Source organism: Lissotriton helveticus, chromosome 6 (assembly GCF_964261635.1).
Source record: "Lissotriton helveticus chromosome 6, aLisHel1.1, whole genome shotgun sequence".
Lineage (NCBI taxonomy): Eukaryota > Metazoa > Chordata > Amphibia > Caudata > Salamandridae > Lissotriton > Lissotriton helveticus.
In genome coordinates, this window is record NC_136067.1 from 578,078,415 (window position 1) to 578,103,452 (window position 25,038).

The 25,038-nt window shown below is 42.8% G+C and overlaps 1 protein-coding gene across 2 annotated transcripts in view; it reads left to right on the plus strand.

The window, feature by feature from the left end:
- The window catches only part of COL19A1 (collagen type XIX alpha 1 chain), a 2,464,374-nt gene that overhangs the window by 12,086 nt on the left and 2,427,250 nt on the right, over positions 1 to 25,038 (plus strand). For both annotated transcript variants that reach the window (XM_078648013.1, XM_078648014.1), the window contains exon 2: positions 19,437 to 19,564. In XM_078648013.1, the coding sequence (XP_078504139.1) occupies positions 19,477 to 19,564 (88 nt within the window). In that variant the 5' untranslated portion in view covers positions 19,437 to 19,476. The remainder of the gene's footprint in view (positions 1 to 19,436; positions 19,565 to 25,038) is intronic.

Consider the following 25,038-nt stretch of genomic DNA (forward strand, 5'->3'; position numbering starts at 1 on the left):
TGGCGCCCTGTCCGTGTGCGTGGCTTCCGGCCGCAGTGACCACAGGGACCTGTAGTCCAATGCTCATCCCCGCTCGGCGGCCACTCTGCAGGTGGAAGAGGCGGCAGCAGGGGGTGAGTAGGAGCACCAGGGAAAAGAAGCGGGCCCGTAGTGAGGAAGATTGCCTCCCAGTCCGCAGCAGGAACAAGACACCAGTGCCTCCTCGATAATTTACGAAAGCGTCACCTAGCACTACCAGCCCTTTCAGAGAAAATGAGCTTCCAGTCTCGGATTTCCAAAGTTGGTTGCCTTTTTGTACTCGCACGCCCCCCAAACACCTTATTCATTTCTGTCTTACAGTCTCTATAAATAAATCGTGAATACCTATTATTCTCCTGAAGATAACCCTAAAGTCATTGTCACTATCAAATAACAGAACACCCTCCAGTGTTCCTTTTCCGGCAATGTAATCGACAAAAAGTGTACCATCATATTCCAACGTGGCATGCAATCTAAACGCTCAAATGGAGGTTGGGCATTACACTTGTTCTAAATCTCACTCACCAAATCAATTGTGGAATGCAAATAGCTGGCTCAGTTTGAGCATTACAGCAAGACTGTTTATACTCCTCAGTCACCGAAGTCGTCTACCCAACATTGATCCTCTCAGACCATCCTACTGGATTGGAAAATTATTATAACATTTAGAGTCTACATATTTCCTTCCCATGGATGGATCGTATGGAATACAAACTATATCTTCACGTACACTGTGCATTAATGTCTGGGGTAAAGTGTGTTTAATTAACATAGAGCTGTATAGGGGTCATGTCACGGGCGGGACTGGTCACTCTGCCAATCTGCTATTCCTTGGTAGATAGCAGACTTGGGGGCTGCTTTTGGAGTATCGTAAGCTCTCATGACCAAACCATCCTCTCAGGGTCCTATTCTAGTCACAGTCTTCAGCAGTGCAGTGCTGGTATGAACATGTTTTAAGCATTTTGTTAGAGAAGATTTTGGTGTCCAGTTTAGCACAAGTCAGGTTCCGGCCTACTATAGCTTTAAGCATTTATGCACACCTGCATTTAATCCTTTAGCTATTAACTATGCTAAATAAACTGCAAAATTTTGATACAGTGCTTCCAAAACTTGTTTAGTTGCAATTTTTGCTCCCAACATACGCTCAGGAGACATTGATTATATGTACTTGCTTTTCTTGACCTACAGCGGGGTCTATAGGCAATGTGAAGATCAAGATGCTGAGATTTGTAGAATGAAGAGACACTTCCAATAGTCTATTGAGGACAGGTTCTTGAAGCTGGGCCTCGTCTAACCCATCTGGCAATGGCATTGAACCCGGATAAAAGTCAAGGCAGCATCTTACATTCTTAAGATTTACTGCTCCTTACGTGGGATGTGTTTTAGAACCATTGCTGAAATCGTCTGCAAAAGTTTACCCTTTTATATTTTTGGGAGGGGCAGTCTTGGCATGCCTCTGCTTGATAAGATTAATCTTTTACTTACAAAGTAAAGTTTTAAAGCTTTTTTTAGGTGCCCAACAAGAGCAGGCTATCAAATGTACTTGTTTTGAATATACAATGGGCAAAGTTCAAGCTCACGTACTATTTGGTGGGATTTGGCTCTAGGTAATGATGAATTCCTTTGCATCACGTGAGGGAGGATATGGTTAGATTTGCACCACTCAAAATCACTATTGTGAAAAAAAGAGTTGACTTCAAAGTGGTGACATTCTAAACAAATTATGTTCCGAGAACTGGAGTGATGCAAATTCAGTACTTTGCATATTCAACTTCTCATTGAAATGTCGACAGAATGTTCTATCAATATAGAGAACTATTAGTTCCACCTTATTTGCAAGTGCAGTGAGCGTGTTACCCTTTGCTCTGTCTCCATAGCTGATCATAAACGTTTCTAGCCTGCTACCACTCCTACAGATCGAGCTGTGATCCGATGAATTGGCACTCACCAATTCTATTTTTTTCTGGGACACACTATACCTAAATAATGTATCAATTCACCCATCCGAAACATATATTGTCAATAGTCTAGGGACACGTAGAAGAATACTTCAAGAAAGTTGTCATTTTAGTTAAGAGGGATTTATTGTGACAACGTTAAGTAGCTTATACTTGTGTTCCTCAAGAAGTCATCATTTTGTTAGCCTATGGGTGTAGTTGCCATTAAAAGAAGATCACCCACAACTGTAAGATTGCTTAAATTATTGCATGTGCACTCTAGGGGTACAACAGCTGGCAGTCTTCTAAGCAGAGTATTCACCCGTGTTTCAGCCCATTAGTCGTGGAGATTTTAGGAGACACATCTTCTCTAATTATACATTTAATCGTTACCCTAGTATCAGTATGCTGAAAGGAATGACATCTGTTTGATGTTGTACAGTACTGGCAGATTGTGATAAAAATAGTAAAATGCCTCAACTATGTGACTCTTTTGCGTATAGGTAACATAGTCATATGTCCTGTATCATGAACTGTTAGATGCATTCCACACATTAACATTTTGCTTTGTACATTTCTTTATGTTGTAATCTAGCTAACTATTATATAGATGACTTTTTGTTGTATTCTCGTCCTTTTGTTCTTTTTTTAAGTACTTTTTCTGAAGGGTTATATGACAACTGAAATCAGAAATCTGTTTGTGAAAAGCATTGTAATATTTGTTTAAAACCATAATTCTAACTCAAATTGAAAAAAAATTGACAACGTTGAATCTTTTTACAATGTATTTGTTTCCTTAACTGCAAACACTCTTTTATAGCCACCTTTAAACACATTAGAGCATTGATTACTGTAACATCTGTTGTATAACACTGCCAAATTCTTCGATCAATAGGCTTTTAAATAATACGTCTAGAAATCTAATAGGGGTGAAACAAGTTTACTTATAGTACTGCTGTCATTAGAAAGCCGGAATGTCTGTCTGTCTCTTAAACAAAATAATGTATAATCTAAACTACAGCACTAGAGCTTGTTAAAATCTCACACAAGTGTAAGGAAAACATCCCTATTGTAGGCCTAAATAAACGAGGATAACACAACGGCCACTCTTGAGGTTACAGGATTATTAAATCAAGAAACCCAGGAGGAATTGTCTTGGCAATATTAGCCCAAACAATTTCCCTCCAAATTTAGAAAGTAAACACGCAACATTATATTTTATCAGAAAGAAAGACATTCTTAATCTTGAGCTATGAATGTCCTCATGCTGCTATCTCAAGTTAATCTAAGATTCAGTTAATCCATTGTAGATGAGTACATGAATGCCTCTGAGGGGTTTGGGAACAGAAAAATGCTATAACATAAAACGAATTCAATTAATTAGCTTATTGCAAAATATACATCGTTTCATAGTGTTTTCTTCCAAAACACTTTATTAGATTAAATAATTTTTTTTAATCAACCCGCAATGGAATGAATTTGTATAAATAGTCTCTTTGTACATTCACTTTAGAAATAGTGGCTCTTTTATTGCAAATACTTCTGGGTGGTACCTTAACCATTCAAGGCACATAACTGTGAAAACTAATTAGTCATGGCCATATCCAGCAGACTATCACTCTGGGCGTGATTACAAGCTTTGTGGATCGGTGCCAAATCGGCCCTGTGGTCGGCCACCTGCCAGATTAGGAGTTTCCTCCTGTGTGGTGGGCTATTTTTTGGCATTCTCACGGTGGTGCCTCTAAAAATGGGCATCACAATGGAAACGCCAATGCATGCACACAGCGGGGCACATGTTGCACTCCAGTGCATGCACCCCAGGGCGCAGAGGCACAAGAGGGCCCTGTTGGGCCCCCTTTGTTTTCTCTCCACCAGGGTTTTCATGAAGGAGGAACCGCCATGAATACCATGGCATAGAAGAAACTCCTAATATGCTTAGCGGGACTGCGGCGGTACCGCAAAGCATATTGATGCCTCATGATCGCAGCAACACCGCTGGGGAACGGTGGTTCCCTGGCAGCTGTGGCCGGGCAATGGTGGTCCGACCCCCCTGATCGTAATAGGGCGGTCAGGAGACTGCTGCCACCACGCCCCTATGAGTCTGGCAAGACTCATAATAGAGCCCAAAGTGGCAGCCAAGTGCTGCAGTCATATCACAGTGCCATCTGAAATTCATCGGAAGTGGAGAGGCTATTCTTGAAATTCAAGAACAAGATGCGTGTTGGGGTCACATGCAAATGGAAGAGGTCTGCTTTTGTGCATTGTTTTAGACCATTCTGCAGCGGAAGGCCAGGGTGTCCTCATAATAGAGACAGATGACTTCTGACGAGAACATCCCTTCAGCCCATGATCTTCCTTCTGAATTTCGAGGAACAATCTATCAATGTGAAATAGCCTCATCCTTTGTCAGGGCACAGGTGCGAGTCCTGTATCTGTATTAATGTTTAGGAGGATGAAATACTAGTAGAACCCTCGTGGAGTTTAGTTACTTAACTTGTCTTGAGTTGCAAATCTAATGTTATGAAATTAGTAAAATCTTTGCAGAGGTTTCTAAATGTCGGTTTTGGTCATTCACTAACATTTTGAAGCAAGTAACTTACACTAATATGCAAAAAGTTGGACTTTAGATCATATAGGGCCCATTTGTATTTATGGAATCGGTATTTTCAGCTTTCTATCAGTGTAAATATTCTACACATGCAGAAAATTCCACTTACTTGGCATACTTTTCTACTTTACCAAGTTTGTGATAGTGAGGATGAGAAAAGTAAGGAAAGGGTTACAATTAACCACTGCGCAGGAAAAACACTTGATAACACCCTCAAAGAGTTAAAGTTGTGGATGCTTGCAAAAATAAATGGACTCCCACTTCAGAAGCATACAGATTACTGCTCGCGCAAAATGCAGGTGTAAACGTATGTCCTGGATAGGAAAAGGGAGGGACAGCCAAAACTTTAATGGACTGACTGTTTGGCAAGAGGTCTATCCACCCAAAATAATTTTTCTTCTGGAGAAAACACGAGTTTCATAAAATATTTTAATTGTACTGTACACAAATTTCTGAAGCAGTTTTCCATTAAAATGGTTCTGAGTCTAGCGGCCCAGAAGTTTATGAATGTCACAGATTTCCAGTGTAACAACCTGAAATTCAGTTTTAACGAAGTTTCTCTGAAACTGTACATTGAGGAAAAACATAAATTTATGCCTCCTCAAATGGATTAGTATTTTTTTGTGTGCCAGCGCTAGCATGTTTGTTAAATGCTGTAAGGAACGTTATTAAATTATTCCCCTATATAAGAAGCCTTTAAAATATTAGTGAAGCTTTTCTCAGCCGCACTTGATTGAGACTAACATTTATGGAGATGTCTTTCTTTTGATTGGCCAGGGCTCCCCTTCTATGCCCCCAGTTTGCCATAGGTATTTGTCATCCAGACACAATGATTTGCATTCATTATGACCGCTCCTAAAGACCCGCCGCACCATGGACTTTGTGTTGCTGGTCCAACAAGACTGGGCATAAACCTACACATGACAAGAAGCCTTGTAACTTTGACTGGCCCAGAAGATTAGATGCTGGACTCTCCAGAGAGAAGAGGAGCTGCCCTGAGTTGGAGGACTGGCATGGAAAGCAGCAGACATGGACCTGACAGACAACTTGGAGACCGAAATGATGCGCAACGAACATAGATATGAATGACAACTTGAGAGAAGAACCTCTCCAGGAGCCACCAGATCTCTATTATGAGAGGACCAAGGTCATACTGGAATCCTTGATGGACTATACCCGCCAATGAGCTTCCACGGCCACTTTAAGCTGCTCTTTGTAAACTTGCTGTAAATTCTGCAGTGAGCTACTGAGCTTGTGGTTCAGTGGTGGACAGGATCATGGTTCAAAGAGGCCTAGACTGGCTCATCCCCCTTTTTTAACCCTTCGGGATTACCATTTTTGAGCCTTGGAGGAGCTCTAGGACTTTCCTCTTTTGCTGTGGTTTCCTAGTAAACGGTCCTGTGGTTGATGCTGGAAAAGGTCATATATCCTTCAGCACTAGAAACACTGTTGTCTATGGCTTCACTAGGGACATGATGGAAGTGGGAGATGTTAGAGTAAGCAAGTGGCAAAACAGATTTTCTTTTCCTACCTAGACCCCAGCGAATGACAATGTACAGGTCTCTGCTGAGCACTGAATTGTTTTCTTTTCATTCACCCTTTGTGCCTGTTTCTTTTGATTTGCTGCATTTGGAGTTCTTGCAATAGTTGGTGAGATATGTGTCACACTTTCTATGCCTGGCTGTGTGTGTGGATGACCTTCCAGCTGCCCTAGTTCCATTCTTGTGATGGTGTCTATCAATCTCTATTGGGTTGCTCACTACACTTTTGTCTCTGGATTAACATAACATAACATGTGTATTTGTAAAGCACTTATCACCCATGTGTCTCAAGGCGCTGAATAACAGATGTTTATTGTTACACAACTCAATGGTACTCATTGTATCAACCTCAGATGGATGAAAGGCTGAGTGGACCCGCTGGGATTTGAATCTGTGACTATGAGATCGAACACAGGCCCCTGCAGTGAATGCATTAGTCACTAAGCCACCAGACCTGGCTTAAGACTGCTGCAGCCATCTAAACAGAGTTCAAGATAGCAGCAAGGGTGTTCTTCATTTGGAAGTGAGGTGATGACAGAGAAGGTTGTGTTGTATGGGCTGTGTGAGGGGGTTGATTGACCTCTTTGCCATGAATGATTCTTTTTTTAAGTTAAGTGTGGACATTCTCCATGCCGTTGGGCACTCTAGAAAGGAAACAAAGAGTAGCAGCTTGGACACAGTTTACTGCTTGCTCAAACGCTGTTATGGAAATTTTGAATTAGTTTTGGCTTGAGAGGAGGCTCATAACATTGTTTATTGTTTCAATAATATGCACATTTTCTGGCAGTGAGTTGGTCCTAGAGTACAGAAGGGATTTGGGTTGCAGGTCTGATTACACAATTGTGTTACTTTTAGTAGCATGTAACCATTGTTAGTTAGCCGATTATTTATAGCATAGTTCAAAAGGTTGAGAAAAGATGGCCACCGAACAGGAGCACCGCATGGAGCTCCCGGTTTTAGTGATTACCGAAGGTAGTTACCCCCGCCACCCACCACCCTGGCCGAGATCGTCTTTTCAGGTGTAGTCCCTGGCTCTAGTCACTTGGAAGAGTGATGTTTTTTGCTCTTCGGTGCATCACTGATGGGCTTGAAGACCAGCCTGATCATTCGGAGCATCCAAAAGCAGGTGCTCGCCAATTGTTTTGCCTGGATCTCCCTCGTTATGTTCTGGTCCAGCCACATCCCAAGATTTTTTAAGTAGTTTTTTGGGGGAGACAGGGTACCCCAATTAGCTGGCCAGGGGATCTCAGAGCATGGGCTGAGGTTGCTGCCTATGATCATAAGCTCATTCTTTTCCCCATTCAACTTAAGGCTGCATTCGGCCATCCAGGAGCCAATCTTTTCCAGGCAGGGGGCTAGTTGCCTATGGTCTGAGTTGATGGTGTCTGAGATTGAGACCACTAGTTGTGTGTCATCGACATATGACACAATGGAGAGACCGAACTCCTGTACTATGTGGGCTAATGAGCTTAGGTATATGTTAAAGAGGGTTAGACTCAAGGAAGATTCCTGTGGAACCCCCTATGGGGCTGAAAAGAAGTCTGAAAAGATTCCGGCCTCCAAACATTGGGAAGATCTACCATTCAGGAAAGAGGCCAGCCATTTGATGCCTTAGATCCAGTAGCACGATTGCAGTAGCTCTTCCCTGGTTTAAAATGCTTTTTAGTTTTTCTGTAACAACAAGCAAAGCTGACTCAGTGCTGTGTTTTGGTTGAAATCCCAACTGTGTCTGATAAATGATACCATTGTCTTCTAGGAATTGCGAGATAGTGCGATTCACGTGTTTCTCGGCGATCTTACACAGGATGGGTAACAGTGAGATCGGACGGTAGTTCGCCAGGGAGGCGGGGTCAAGTTGGGGTTTTTTCAGTAGAGGTTTTACAACGGCATGCTTCTACTCTTTCGGTACTGTCCCACTTTCCAAGGATAGGGAAATGAGGTGGGCGAGTTGGGTTAGGACACCTTTCCTCCCTTGAACAAGAATATGGGGTGGAGCCGGTCTAGAGGGGACCCTGATTTGATATTTTGCAGCAGGAACCCAACTTCCTCCTCACTCAGTTGGGAAAAGTGAGCAGAGCGGGCAGAGGGTAGTTGCTGTTCTGTATTCCTAGTAGGTTCAGGGGGGATGCTGGGGGTTTCGGTAGCTGTTGATGTCATGCTGATGTTATGGTGGGTAAACATCGTTTACAACGATGTTTTCACAACGCGGTACCTTTACACCGCGGCTGTGACAACGCAAGTCGTTACCACGACTTGCGCTGGAGGGCGCTCAAGGTCTAAAAATAGTTAATTTACTATCCTAACACCTTCCCTAGGGTCCACGGGGACTGGTGTTAGAATAGTAAATTAAACTATTCGAAATCCGCGCCCCCCCAACGCAAGTCGTGGTAACGACTTGCGTTGTCACGGCCGCGTTGTAAAGGTATGCGTTGTGACGGTACGCGTTGTACCGTCATATATCCTTATGGTGGAATGAGTTATAGATGTTTTCTGCCTTGGTCTTATAAAACGAGTCTCATTGCATCTCTCTTTTGAGCACTGGGAGACATTTGTTCCTGGGTCAATTGTAGAGAGGAACTTTACAATTTTAAACAGCTCCTTTGAGGAGTTGGAAGACTTCTCGATCTTTTCTTCAAAGAAGGCCGCTTGGGCTTTCCTAATATCCTTATGATATTGTTGGATAGCTAATTTGTAGGCTATTTTAAGCTCAGGGTCGTAGGTTTTTCTCCAGTTTCGTTCTAACTTTTTACCGCTTTTCTTTTGAGCGACCACCTCACAGTTGAACCAGGACGATCTATTGGAGTCTTTTGGCTTTATTGGACCTGGTTTCCTGAAGTTACGGTCTATGGATCCGTTTATCCAGGATACCCAATTTTTACAGGCTTCTTCTACATATTTTGATTCTAGTGGGGAAGATGACTCAAGGTCTGTGGTCCAGGCTTCGGGGGCCTGCCTTGGCCATTTACGTCCCAGTACAGGGCTTACTTTTTTGGGCTCTGTAATGTGGGGTTTTAGAAACCGCATAGGAATGGAGAAGTGGTCTGTCCATGGCATATGTAAGGGGGCTAGTGATTCCAGTCTGGGGTCATTTGAGAAAATGGGGTCCAGAATGTGTCCCTTTTCATGAGTGGGCAGGTGTACCAGTTGTGTGAGCTGCAGGGCATCCAAGTCTGCTACACATCTCTTAGTCGAAGGATTAGAGTGATCGTCCAGGTGGATGTTGAAGTCACCTAGGAAGGTAAAGTCGCTTTTTCCTATTATCATGCTGGCCAAAATGTCTGCTACAGCTTCTAAAAACGGTGTACAGGACCCTGATGTTCTGTAGATAAGATAGCCTGAGAAGGAGCAGGCAGGGGTGGGAGACAGTCTGAAAGCAAAGGCCTCACACTTAGCTATGGTTAGAGGGATGATAACACAGGCTAGGTTAGATTTGCAAATGATAGCGATGCCCCCTCCTATTGTCCCCGCTCTATCATGGTGTTGGATTTCAAAGTCATGGGGAAGGGCAATTACAATGTCTGGTATAGAGCTTTCTTGGAGCAGCCAGGTTTCCGTCAGAAATAGAACTTCCAGCTCTTCCTCCTCTATTAGGAGCCTGAGCTCAATACCATGTTTGAGGCGGGATCCGCAGTTTATTAGTCCCATCTTCCAGTAATTAATGTGGTCTGTCTTTCCCCCTGCACCATTTAACTGCTGCAACTCGGTCACAGCTATAAATCCGCAGACTGAGCAGCTGAGGGGCTCATGGGGGTCCAGAGCATGCTGGCTGGTGGGGTGTGCTCCTGTATCAAGTGTACGAAGCTCTTTGTTTGTATATGTTAAAGGTTTTGGAGGAACCCTGGTGGTATGGGCTGGGTTCCTGGCCCCTGCTCCCGGACTGGGGCAGACGGGCTTGCCTTAGGCGCGTCCGCGCAACTTCTGCCTACACAGTGACCAGATCTGAGACAACAGAGAACTCATAGTATGGAATTTGAAGGGGAAAGTAATTTGTTGAAAATTGGCGAAAGTGCATTCCATCAATATGGCAGGAACATGCCTAAAACAACAGGCAGAAACTTCTAAACTATCTTATACCCCCCAACATCTACAGGGCTGCAACAAAAACCTATAAACTCAATCTTCTGAGAAAACACCCAGAGACAATGATCACTGACCCATCCTTTAACATAAAAAAGGCATCATTGTAAATGACCTCATATTCTTCACAAAAAATTTTGCAATTTAGCAGGCAATCTTAATAAAAAATTTAAACACACAAGAAACTATAAATATTCCACATGGCACCAAGTTAAGGATCGCTCCCTCACAAGGCCTAAGAGCAGATCTAAATATAACAATCTATAAAAACGGCACTGTAGTTATTCAAGCGGCTAACAAGCATCTAAAGAAATTCGATGACTACTTCACCAACCTGAAAGAGCTGGTACTTAACAACTCTCTCTCAAGACTTACTCAGCACCCTGGCACCCAATCCAACTCACCGACAAGCAATCTTCCTACCAGAACAGACATGAAGATGACACAAGAAACCCAGCAAACTAAGCTCATATCATAGGGATTAGAATGACAGGACAGCAAACTCCTGCACTCAGATGTCAATCAAGCTCGTCTCAGCAAAATCTGCTTATTAACTTTGCTTAAAGATAAGTCCATCCCTTTACCTCAAATTGTGATGACTAGCTGACACATAGCTCAGAGTTGCAACCACAATAAACCTAACAAGCTTATTTTCAACCCATCATCTAAACTACATAGCAAACCGGCACCTCTAACTGCAACAACCATAAACTCTTCGCCTACTACCTCCTCAGCACCAGTTACCCAGATAACCCGGAGTGCATCAGTGAACTCCTCCTTTGACCCCCTGGCCACTCCCTGAATGGAATAGATCCCTTGATCACACAGACGAATAGAGAAATAACTACTGAATTGCTACATACAAGAATTTGTTTATTTTGCAAACTCTTGCATGGTGTTAAGATTCATCTTGATAGAAGTTAGCACTAACAACAACTTTACCCTGAGACTTGTGTACAAATTGTAATCTAATGAGCACCGCAGGTTCGTAGCTTTTGACGTGGTTATGGAGCGCACTATATGGGAGATGAGACCTTTCAGGTGTTCCTTTCTGATGCTGAAAATGATTCCTGACCCTATTCAATATGTTGAATTATTTAGGTCAACTGAGCCCATTAAATCTGTCATTAAACAATAATAACTCACACAACAAGTTCTCCCAACTACTTTTCCCAATAGCACTATGGTTAATTTTCATTGTGTTATTGTCTATCCAAATCACCCTTAGTAGCTGGATTTTTTTTTCAACATAATTTATTTTTGACAAAGGTCAATGACCTTGTATGCTGATGAATTTACACAGTATGACAGTAGCAACATACCCATGAATATTAACAAAACCTGCACATCAGACCCCACCCGTACCTCACAAGCACAGCACAGCGAAACATAACATCTGCAGCAATGTGGTCATTGATTGCTTGTCCCTCCCACCATTTCTCCATATCTGTACATTTGAATTTCCTCATCTATATACGATCTTGAGGAGCGACCAGGCTTCAAAACAATTCCCCTGTAATCTGCTCACTTCTGCCATTTTGATGCTGTTTCTGGGTATTTCCCCTCACTTGATACAGCACGACCTTCAGCTCCATAAAGTGGTCCATTCCTTTTTTCCACACTGCAAGGGGCGTGGGAACTTCGGCTTTCCATGCCCTTGGCTATATCCCTCTTTGCTAAGGTCAGACACAGAAACAAGAGTTGTCTTTTAAATCTGTTCCCGTCACACCATACGTGACATGTAGGAGGATCAAATTGTGGGTCTTGAGAGGACCTCTCCCAGGCAAGACGTCAAGACGGTCCAAAACCTGACCAGTACAGTGCAGCCCCACTATGCATTTTTTTTATATAGCATGAACTTGATCCGAAGGTATCAGAGTGCTTTACATGGGCACCAGTAGTGTTACACAAGGACACATTCATTTTTGTTAGGCACGGGGAGATTAAGTGATTTGTCCAGAATCACAGGATGTTGAGCATCTTAGCTGAGACTCGAAATCGGCTCCCCAGATTTGAGGCTGACCGCCCTAGCCGTTAGACCATATATTTAAAAATGTGCCCTCCTCAGTATGGCAGTGGAGACTTGTCAGTGAAGCTATCACCCCCATACGCCATTGACGGTGTCTTGTGTAGTATGATCTGTGGAGATATTTGAGTTGTATTCATTGGAGGCTTCCTTTCAGGGTGCCCCCATGTGCCTCAGTCGAGTTATCATTGTCTAGCATTCAAATATTTGCCTACCACTCCGCTCTGAGAACATGCAGTGTATCTGGGCTGTTGGAGATGAGCAACTGGTATACTTTCAATATTCTGTGATCCCCTAGACCACCCAGAAAAAGTTTAGCCTCCAATCAGCTGCATTCATGGAGAGCTGGCAGATTTATGACAGAGGGCATAAGTACCCATGGAATTGTCTGTGATGCAATTGATATTCTGTTCGCAGCTCCTGGAATGATTTTAAGATGGTCCCACGCATCACATCACCCAGATTGGAAATCCCAGGAATGCCCCACTTTTGAAAGCCACCTTCATGGACCACCTTCCGCAGCATGCAGCCCTACCATAGAGGTGTCCACACAGTCAATTTTCCCCACCAGCCCACACGGCGAAGGGAGCATGCCCTTAAATTTAGGACCATCTGGTTTGAAGGGGGGAGGGAGTGCCCACACCACCCTCGCCACATAGGTAAGGGTGCTGGGGAGTGTCTCACATCGCCCACTCCTCAAACGCATAGGCTGGTTCACCTTTGAAGTCACACCACTAATCATTGGTGATCAATAGGTGCGACGCAGAGTTGTAGGAGTGTATGTCCATCGCAGCGTTATGTACACAAAGCATTTACTTAGAGCAATAGAACTTTGGTGTTTTAACAGTGGTTTTTCGATTTTTCATTTCACTACCAATAAACATTAACCACGTGTCACAGAAACAGGGCAAATAAGTGGATACAATAGTAATTAGGTTAACATCAATTTAACTAGCAAAATATATTGTTCTTGTGTTTATTACGAGACACTAAAAACATATTTAATCTTTAATTGTACATACCATTCGCCCAAGTAAGACCCTTCATTCTGGGCTATATCCAAAAAGGATTGTGTGTAATCTTCTTAAAGTATGGGACAGTAGCTTCTGTGTATGAATGTTTTATTGTGTCTACATACAGTTTCTAGAAGTAATGAATAAATGATTGAGGCTGATTCCAAAAGCATTTATAAGTGTGGGGAGTAATACTACAGAAGTACTCATTTACTTATTTCACCCCAAAAAATCCAACCCTCATTAGTAAAAGGGCACACAGGAAACAGCCATTTTTAGGTCGAGCCTAGCAGGAGCGCGCATGAGCTGCTTGCTCTGAGAGACTGCTGTAGTAGAGTATGGGAGAGAAGCCGCGCCCTCTCTCCTCCCATATTTTTAACTGGCTTGTGTCATTGTCTTTTGTAAATACTGCCTTCTGATTTGTTAATAGGCTTGTTAGTTCTTCCTTAGTGCGGCCTTGTCTTCATTTGCACCCTCCCATGGCGACTGGCCCTTTTACTTCGCTTGTTACACGGGACCTGTTATTTAGTCTGTAAGCACTATTTACTTTATTGAGTTTCTCTTACTGCTGGATGGACATGCGCTGCTTCAGCTGAAACCGCTTGTGTTTTTTTAAGCAGCACAGGCGCCTGCTTTCAATTAACCCAGCATTATCTTGTGTCTGTTTCAAACCCTCCTCAAGTAAAATGGATTTAGAAATGATTAGTGAAATTCATGTGAATTCCAGGTAGTACATAACCCTGTGCTAATGGGCTGAAGCTGACAACAGTACATCTGTGTTACATGTCATCTGTGCTAAAACGGGTTGTTTTCAAAAGCCTGTTTCATTAACACCACCACCAATAACACCCACACCACCACCAATACCACCACCACCAATGCCACCAATACCACCACCACCAATACCACCACCACAAATACCACCACCACCATTAATACAACCACCACCACCACCAATACCACCACCACCACCACCAATACCACTACCAATACCAACACCACCAATACCACCACCACCACCAATACCACCACCAATACCACCACCACCAATTCCACCACCACCACCAATACCACCACCACCAAACCCTCAAGTAAAATGGATTTAGAAATGATTAGTGAAAGTCATGTGAATTTCAGGTAGCTCATAATCCTGTGCTAATGGGCTGAAGCTGACAACAGGACATCTGTGTTACATGTCATCTCTACTAAAGCCACCTCACGGGTTGTTTTCGAAAGGCTGTTTTATTAACACCACCACCAATAACACCCACGCCACCACCAATACGACCACCTCCACCAAAACCACCACCACCACCAATGCCACCAAAACCAATGCCACCACCAATACCACCACCACTGCCAATACAGCCACCACCAATACCACCACCACCAATACCACCACCAGCACCCCCACCATCAACACCATCAATCCCGCTACCAATACCACTACCACCACCACCACCACCAACACCACCACCGCCACCACCATCTCCACCACCACCACCAATACAACCACCACCCTCACCCCCATTGCCACCACCAGGCCGTTATGTTTTGTGGTCAAAGCGCCCTGAGACCTGCCGGTGAGTTGGCGCTATACAAACCCATATTAACAATAACAATAACAATACCAACACCACCAATACCACCAACACCGACAAAACCACCACCAATACCACCAATACCACTTCCACCACAACCACCAATACCACCACCACCAAACCCCCCCAAGTAAAATGGGTTTGGAGATGATTAGTGAAAGTCATGTGAATTTCAGGTAGCACATACCATCACCACCGCCAATACCACCACCAATACCACAACCACCACCGCCATTACACCCACAACCAATACCACCACCATTAACACCACCAATACCACTACCACCACCAATACCACCACCACCAATGCCACCACCACCACCAATACCACCATTATCAATACCACCACCTCCACGACCACCAATACAACCACTATCAATACCACTACCACCAATACCACCACCAATACCACCACCATCAATACAACCACCACCACCATCGTCACCATTGCCACCACCAACACCAACATCACCAATACCACCACCACCAACAAAACCACCACCAATACCACCACCAATACCACCACCACCAAATCCCCCAAGTACAATGGGGTTAGAGATGATTAGTGAAAGACAACAGCACATCTGTGTTACATGTCATCTGTACTAAATCCACCTGACGTTTTTTTTCAAAAGCTTGTTTTATTAACACCACCAACAATACCACCAACACCACCACCAATACCACCACTGTCAATATCACCACCTCCACCAATACCACCACCACCTGTACCACCACCAATACCATCACCACTGCCAATACCACCACCAATACCACAACCACCACCAATACCACCACCAATACACCCACCACCAATACCACCACCATTATCAATACCATCACCACCAATACAACCACCATCAATACCACCACCACCAATACCACCACCAAAACTACCACCAATACCAACACCACCAATACCACCACCAATACAACCATCAATGCCAATACCACCACCAATACCATCACCACCACTAATATCACCACCACCAATACCACCACCAATACCAATAGCACCTCCACCAATACCACCACCACCACTAATACCACCACCATCAATGCCACCACCAATACCACCACCATCACCAACACCACCACCAATACCACCATCACCACCAATACCGCCACCCCCACCAATAACACCAATATCACCACCACCAGTACCACCAATATCACCCCCACCACCAATACCACCCCCACCACCAATACCACCACCACCAATATCACCACCAATACCACCACCACCACAAATGCCTCTCCCACCACCATCAATACCACAATCACCAATACCATCCCCACCAAAAACACCACCACCAACACCACCAATACCACCACAGTACCAATACCAATACCACAACCAAAACCATTACCACCACCAAAATCAATACAACCATTAATACCACCCCCACCAATACCACCACCACCACCAATAGCACCACCAATACCACCATACCTCCATGACCATCAATACCACCACCAATACCCTACCACCAATACCACCACCACCACCACCACCAATACCACCACTAGTACCAATACTACCAATACCAGTACTACTACAATCAATGCCAATACCACCGCCACCAATACCACCACCACCACCACCAATACCAGTACCACAACCAATACCAGTTTCACCACCACCAGTACCAGTACCACCACCACCAATACCACCACCACCACCAATACCACCACCACCACCAATTCTAATAATAATACCACCACCACCACCAATACCCCCACCGCCAATACTACCCCCTCCACCAATACCACCACCACCACCAATGCCACCACCTCCAATACCACCACCACCACCAATCCCACCAATCCCAGCACCACCAATACCACCTATACTAATACCACCACCACCAGTACCACCACCTCAGCGCCTCTCGTTCACTAGTAATAGCAGGGGCACTGTACAAGGCCAGAGCTGCAGCCGAGACCATCCCACCCTCCCTCAATGCCTGCCATAAAGCACAACCCGCCCTGCACAAGAAGAGGAAGCCAGGGCCCTACTACAGCTGGAGTGTTTTTTATTAGGCCAAAGATAGCAAGGACATTACACAATGCCACATTGCACACTCAAATCACAAAGAGGGCAGGAACTAGTCCCCCCTCCCATTGTTCGTCCTGAACTGCGACAGTGTAATCACAGAGCGAAAGGTGTTGGAGCCCTTAGTTAGTGTTTATAGCTTGGATCATATGTAACTCTCACTTCACACTTTGTGTCTGTTTAATTTACAACACTTACACATCTTCTTCACTGCACTATTTATCACTACTTTGAAGAATTCGCAGGCCGGTCTCTTCCTCTCATATTTACAATCTAACAATCGGTCGAGAAGGCCCTTTGTTGCAATGCTAATGGATATTATTGTCCTCGATATTTTTGTTGCGATATTTTTGTACCTCGATATTTTTGTGGTCGATATTATGTCATAGATTCATTGAAACTATGTTGTGATGTGAAATTGTTTGAGTCTGGCATCTCACTTTGAAAACCTTTTCTGAATCTTCACACTGACCTGTCCATCACCTGATTTATATTTAGCACTCAATCACAGACAGCATTCTGAAGTGAAGTATAATTTCCTGATATGCATAACTAATATCTGGTTATGTACCCTGGACTAGCTACTGGTGTCCCCCGTTAACCACAAGAACAGTATATCTCATGCTGAGAATTAGTCTAATTGATATATGAAAAACCTATTTTAAGACTATGTACACATTGGTCCATGAATGGACAGCGATGCTTTCCAGTGGCCAAGCTGCTGACCTTAGACCCAGGGGATTCTATTACTGTCTTTAGCAAGGGCACCGTAATCACAAAATGTGGAATTTGCGTTGAAAAAGTTCATTTTTAATATAAAAACTAACATGCAATGTGCAGCCATGTTCAGACCATGTCCACCCTGATCCGGAACACGTCCACACTTAAACACAACATTATTGAAACTAAAATGAATATGTGAACATTACTATTGATTTGAAAACAAACACAAATGCGCCACTTTTACTGGAAGGCACGAAACATAATTTACACAGGAGGGCAGTAGACGTCACCACTGGGTGCAGCTACTTCACTTCAAAACTACATAATTTCTGTCACTTGTCAAAGCCTGATAAAAGTAGTTGAGATTTGCACCAGTTGTGTAGGGGGCACCAGTTCATTGTCTCCTCTGTCAAAGGATACATCAAATGTGACCTCAGATTTACACCTCCACCTGAGTGTACTTTTACATTTTTTTCTGTTCACAAACATCCCGGTAGTATGCCTGGACACCTGCGCCAAGTTCAGGTTTTCAGGTTTACCACTGAGTAAATACTATCTCAATTGCAGCAGGCTTTTTCCTTTTGTAGAGTTCTACATAGCAAAGAACTTCACACAGGGTGAAAGTAAGTAACACCTTTTGCAAATGTAAAAAAATAATGATTTGCTAGAAAAACATTTCCCCCTTTGGAAAAAGCCCTACCCCCCGACCACGAAGTGTTTTCGTGGTCCCTTCTCCCTTCCATTTTAGAAAGGTGTTACTGTAGTCCAATCATTTCAAGTGTAGACATGGAAAAACGTATCGAAATGCAAAATTCCAAAGGCACACTACACAATGGAATGGCCATTTCCCATTCCTTGAATGGGAGTTACTACTTCTGATAGCTCGTCACCGATGGCATGGAAATCTTTAGTAATTAATAGATGTACATCTGCCGCAAATCCCTTTGTGGATTCCTCGCAGACATAATAAAGTTATTTTCAGCCATAAACTTACATTTTCGACCGAATTTACCTTTGTGCCTAGAGTTTATACTGCATAATTCCTGTCCTGAATCACCATCATAGCACTTGTAAAATATGAGAATGGCTTTAAGGCATGCATAAAAAAGTAGTGTACATCTAGAACATTATCATTAGATTTACTTGTTTAAATAAATTGGTTGCACTTCCCACATTACTCTACTGATAAGTAGTTGCTTACTGTTTCTCGCTAATCTATACTACAAGTAGCAAGCTTCTGAGTTGAATTAAAGTACTATGGGATGCCAATGAGACCAACCTATGGGAGTTCTTTGGTGAACTGCATGCTCATGTGAGGTTTCAAACGTAGAATTCGGAAAGGTTTACACAGGAATATTATTGTGTTGGTTTTTCAGAATTCCTTGCTACTGGTGTGCTGTGTTAGTGAGTAGTGTACATTCAGCTATTTTCACAAACCTTCACTTTCTTGGTCTTTTTCTGTGAACGTAAATACACGTGGAATTTACATTACTTCATTTTGTTTGTTTGAGGGAGGGGGAGCAGATAGAGCAGATTATGGAATATGTTTAGCATTTAGAAAAATTACCATATCAATGGTGGTTTTTCAAAAGTCTCATGACCACAGATTGGTGGTTGTGCATCGCATACATGACTCACAGGGTGAAAAACAGGGCAAACCACAGCGCATGAACAAAGTATGCAAATGAGTATTTAACTTAGACTGGAATGTCTATTGCAGATGAGCATTCAACGCTACACACAAAAAATTAAGTTTCTTGTCCAAAACAATACTTCTTTTGTGTCAGATTGGTTTGGTGGTCGGCCTTAATATAGGCTCTTTGTTTCATTTTGCAGCACATTATCTGAATCTTGGTTTGCATGAGCCCTGGAAGACATGAAGCACTTTGGAAGCTTGATTATTCTACTATGGATGAGTACCCAACTTCCTGCTTGTACGTCAATGGCACTGACTAACAGAACGGGTAAGTACTGCTGCGCCAGCATAAATCATACCTGATGATCACAAACTGTATGCCTCATTATGTATTAAGGAACTGGAAAATACTGCTTTAGCAGCATACACCGCACATGATGAAAACAAGCTGTATGCTTAATATGCTCCAAGGAAAGGGGACAGTCAGTTTTTTGTAACTGAAACTGATCTCAAATGATCTGAAAATGATCTGATTATAGCCGCCACAGTGGTCAGTCAGGACCTGTATGTAGAGTTTAACATCAATATTTGATGTACTCCCAAAACATTGTGGTAATGGACTATAGGAGATCTAGAAGTATAGTCATTAACATGCATGCTTTTGAATAATAAAAACATGTATTTTGCAGTTTGCAAAGCTCAGTAAAACAGAAATACCATGAAGCTACAGTGATGAGACTATAGAAAAGGAGCAACCACAAGAAAATGATGGACAGAGCACACACACCCCCAGTCACAGATCTGGGTTGAATCCATCATCGTTCTTTAGCTCACTTCACCACCTCAGTTCAGACACACCTATATGCAAATCAGTCTTGACCCTGCGCCTCATGGGAACAGTTCAGCCCGAACTGCCAAGCCAGGTCTTTCCTGAACCGGAAACAAGATTGCTAGGCCCCACTTTCAGGGTAACACCCCTCATCAGGCAGGCCTAATTTGGAAGGGTATGCCCAGACGTCTGTTCCTTGCTCACTTTGCCACTGGATTCAAGCTAGCCTGGTTGATGAGGGGTGTTACCACGAAACCAAACCCAGGATGCTTGATTCCGGGTCAGGGAGGACCTAGATTGGCAGTTTGGCCTGGACTATTCCAATGAGGCACAGGGTCAAGAATGATTTGCATACCGCTGGGTCTGAACTGAGGTGGCAAAGTGAGCTAAAGAACGATGATGGATTCAACCCAGCTCTGTGACTGGGGGTGAGTGTCTGAAAATGTTTCAGCGCTCTATCCATCATCTCCTAGTGTTTGCTTTGTTAGCCCTAATTTAGCAGGGCATGCCCAGATGTGGGTCCCTTGCTCACTTTGCCACTGGATTCAAGCTAGCCTGGCTGATGAGAGGTGTTAGCCCGAAACCGGTCCCAGGATGCTTGTTTCCAGTTCAGGGAAGACCTGGCTTGGCAGTTCGGGCTGGACTGTTCCCATGAGGCACAGGGTCAAGACTGATTCACATATAGCAGGGTCTGAACTGAGGTGGCAAAGTGAGCTAAAGAACGATGATGGATTCAACCCAGATCTGTGACTGGGGGTAAGTGTCTGAAAAGTTTCAACACTCCGTTCATCATCTCCTTGTGTTTACTAAAGAAAAGGAGAACAGTCATCAAGTTACACGCTGTAGGAAAAATACAGTTCCCATAAAATCTGCATACTACAATACTCTCTTGCAACAGATGTCAAGAAAGTTTGCTAAAATATCTAGATATTGAGAGACTTATGGGTATGTAAATTTAGACTGTGGAGCTCTCACTTATCTACGGAGATTAAAAGCAAAGTCTCAAAATAAGATCATAAACTAAAATGAGTACCACTTTAAATCTGACAGGTAGCAAAAGGAAGACGCTTCTCAGGATATAATGACGTGAGCATCATTTGTTCTTGGCTTTAAGTTCTGATTTCCCACCTCACTTTTAACTACAGTGCCAACTACGATCTTAATAGCTTGACCCTAATGTATGAAAGTATTATTTGAAAAGTGTATGCTTTGCCTCTTTGCCTAATTTATTGACATTATAGCTTCATATTATGGAATAAATCACGTCAGCATCTTTACAGTAACACAGATTAAGGTTACATGAAGTCTCCACCACAAAGTTCAAACGATTCAAACAGGCAGAATCTATAAACTAAACTAAAATCAGACCTCTTTTAAAAAAAAAAAAAAACAACAAGATGAACTTGCTTTGACACTATTAAATCCAGATTCTGCCTCTTGTCTGGTAGATATATGTGCAAAATGCCATTTGTTCCATATTTTCACAGTTATCCCAACATCATTTAATCCTATGACCTTCAGATTGCAAATGTAAATATTTAACTAGAGGCGTTTTCTACAGTGACGCACCTGTCACACTGTGGCCACTTCAGAGTACTTTTACACATAGTTTTGTAAACATAACATTGATGAAATAGGGTATGAAAGTCATAATACATGTAAAACTAAGATTTTACTGTATATAGTTGATGTAAATGTGCAAAACAATGTGACATCATGAGAACGTTTGCTGGTAGCTCCTGAGTGTAAGGTTAGAAATAAACAGGAGTTTAGTCCATAGAGGATGGTTTCACTTTAGAGAAGGGCATTCTTTGATTTTTTTTACCGTCTTCTATGCACACTGAGCATGCCTTATGTACTTTTCTGTGGTGTACTAATGAAGTCCGGAAGCCCAGGCAAATTACGAACTTTGCTGTTTAATTGTGTTTGAGCTTAATCTACTGGTTGTATTTCAGGGAGGCCTGTGGAGAATGATTTTTAATACTATGAACAAAACATCTGTACAGTTTAAAAAATATTGGAGTTGTGGCAAAAGTCAACTGTAAAAATAGCATTGCAAAATGTTGTGAACACAAAAAATTGACACCCAATCTGTGAATTGTAGTGTGTTTGGAATAATATTTGTAAAACATTGTTTTGTAGTCTTTTTCTCTCGTTTCTTGATTGGATTGGTGGATTGATCACCGTTTTCGTTACCTTTGATGTTTCTCTCTATTGACTTTCGTACACTTTGTTGTGGATTTATTTCGAATTTCTACTTTTTGCTTTATTCCCACTGGTTGACACACCAGTCTTTACTTGTTATTCTCATTCATTTGCCCCTCCCAGTCAATCCAAAGGGCAGCACTTTTTGCTTGATGCACAAATTCCTATTAATAGATCAAGAAGCGCAAATTACATACCAACTGGTTTGCACACAGGGATAACATTTGTGCTGTGAATTATGTATAAAGATTATCCATTAGCAGATTGAGTGCGGAAATCTCCATTTTTTTTAAAACAACCTCTCCAATGAATATTAGGCTACGATTTGGGACTATAACAACAACAAAAGTCCTCAGGTCTTTTAACAGGGGGATGTTCACTTATTAGGAACAAACCTTGTCACTGATACTCAGATTGTAGTATTGGACAACTAGAAAAACTGTAGTATTTAAACGTTAGAGATGCTACAAAAGAGAGCTCAAACACCCTCAGACCTAGGAAAACAAAGGAAAAACTCTATGATGGGTAATTGGTGTCCCATCATTACACTTCAAGTGTCCAGTGTCATCATCTGGGCTACCATACAACCACACTTGGTCACTTCTCCTGGCAAACGGAGAATGAACTCTAGTGCAGTCGTACCCTCATAGATAGTTTCTTCTATAGGGTAAGGAATACCGGGACAGACTTAACCCAGAAGATGGTGCAGTATAAAGAGGAAAAAGTGAATTTAAAAAGGGATACACAACTAGATCACCAAAATACTCAAACACAGGACCGGTTGACTCATAGACGTATTCCTATCTAAAACCAGCGGATGAACACACAATATATAAATCAAGAGCAGTTAGGAAATGCCACTGCCATTTTGGTCGACATGTTTCAGCTATGGGGGGTATCTACTCCCTAGCTTTCTTCAAAAAGAAGCGTAAACACTGTCACCACATTCAGTCAATGTATACATTACTGTTCAATTCACAGAATGCTTCTGATTCAATTCCTCCATATGGACATGATGTCAGTTCACACCTAAAAAGTGAAAATATTGTAAACAAGAATAAATAAATAAACAAACAGCATCTCTACATTACCAACAAACAGTTAATTATGGATAACTAAGGTGAACTTACCAATGTACCATGAGGTCAATGCCTCACCTCACTGGGCACCAGCACGTGTCTATGAGGCCCCGCACTGTAAAAATTAATACAGAGACCAGGAACAACTGTTAGACCTATTGGTGGTGATGGGATAATGCTGTCATCCTAGAAGAATGTTAAGAAACAGCAAATGTGCCCTGCTGCGTGAGTAGACCCCACCTAAATGCACTACAATGTATCTCTGTGCTGTACTCCCACCATTCACGACTCCCACCGTAAGTCAGAAGTAACACTGAATGAGCCCTGAAGAAATGGCAGTCCTGCTGACCCTCTGGGGATGGAGGATATACTACAGGGTATTTAGCCTGATGCAATACACCATTAAGGGGGATATCCATGTACTCAACCACAAATGTGTCTGCATCTGGGCACATGTAGCAGACAGGTTTACTCACTTGAAGGTAGGAAACATGCTTTAAATCCCTTCATGCTACACTACATGGTCAAATCTCAATCATGGATGCCCACTGACAATCTCTGTCATGACCAACACCACAAATACTGATGCATTCAGTGGTCAGATGTTGCCATTGTAGCAGACTCCTATAACAGGACACAGACAGGCAGTACAAGAGTGGGGAAGTGTTGGAGAGCCTGCTGCTATGGGATTACTTTTAATACTAAAAACCTTCAAGAGCCCCTGGGCTGGTGCCAATGAACATATAATAAGCTATGACACCTCCCACGGATCTTTGACACCATCATTACTTCATCTGGCACAATTCCTGCAGACATGGGGGTTGCTGAAGGAGCAAAGGTATTGGCTAGTAGGCTACTCCGATCTATATAAATAGACACTGATAGATACAGAGGTAGGAAAGTAATACTTGTACAAGTAATACAGAATCATCCCCAAGAGCTTGCACTTAGAAGGGTGCCCTTTGTGTCTATTGGTCCTAGAGATGCCAGTACAGACACAATGGAAAAGATCACTCCCACCCACCCTATAGACAAATTACTACCACTGTCCTCACCATAAGTCTAGGAGACAATAATCTTGTTGATAGGACCACCCATTATTGATATCTAACCAAAGGTACTGGGCAATCAGAATTCCACTGGCATGACATCGATCATTTTTGCAAACCCACCACATTTTCTTTATACTTTTAAAATCTTGCCCATGGCCTACATGAACGCAGGTACTGCCTGGCGTTTCTGTCTGATTTTCCTCACAGTGGCATGCTGCAACTCATGCAATGCTTCCCCCTACTTCTGGATCATTTCCTTTGATGCAACCTGATAGTCGCATACCCATGTGGCCTGTTTGTGTTGAACTGTGACACCAAACTCAACCTGTGCCTGGTGCTGTATACTGTTCATCCTTTGGAAACCCCCAGCAACTTTACCCTGTCAATCACTGTGTTCTCCATTACGGGGTGGGAAGGATTGCAGCTATTTTAAAGTATTGTTAACTAGTGTTTCTGAGACATTTGATTAAACACAATGCACCGTTTCCTGTTGTCCTTTCACAGGTAAATGACTGCAGCTATTAGCAGTATCACCTGGCAACTTCTCTATAATTTTAGGTAATTGTAATTACTATAGGGTAGCTGTGTGTACGTTGTTTTCACACTTTTCAATATCCTTGTTTCAGTTTTTTTGTCT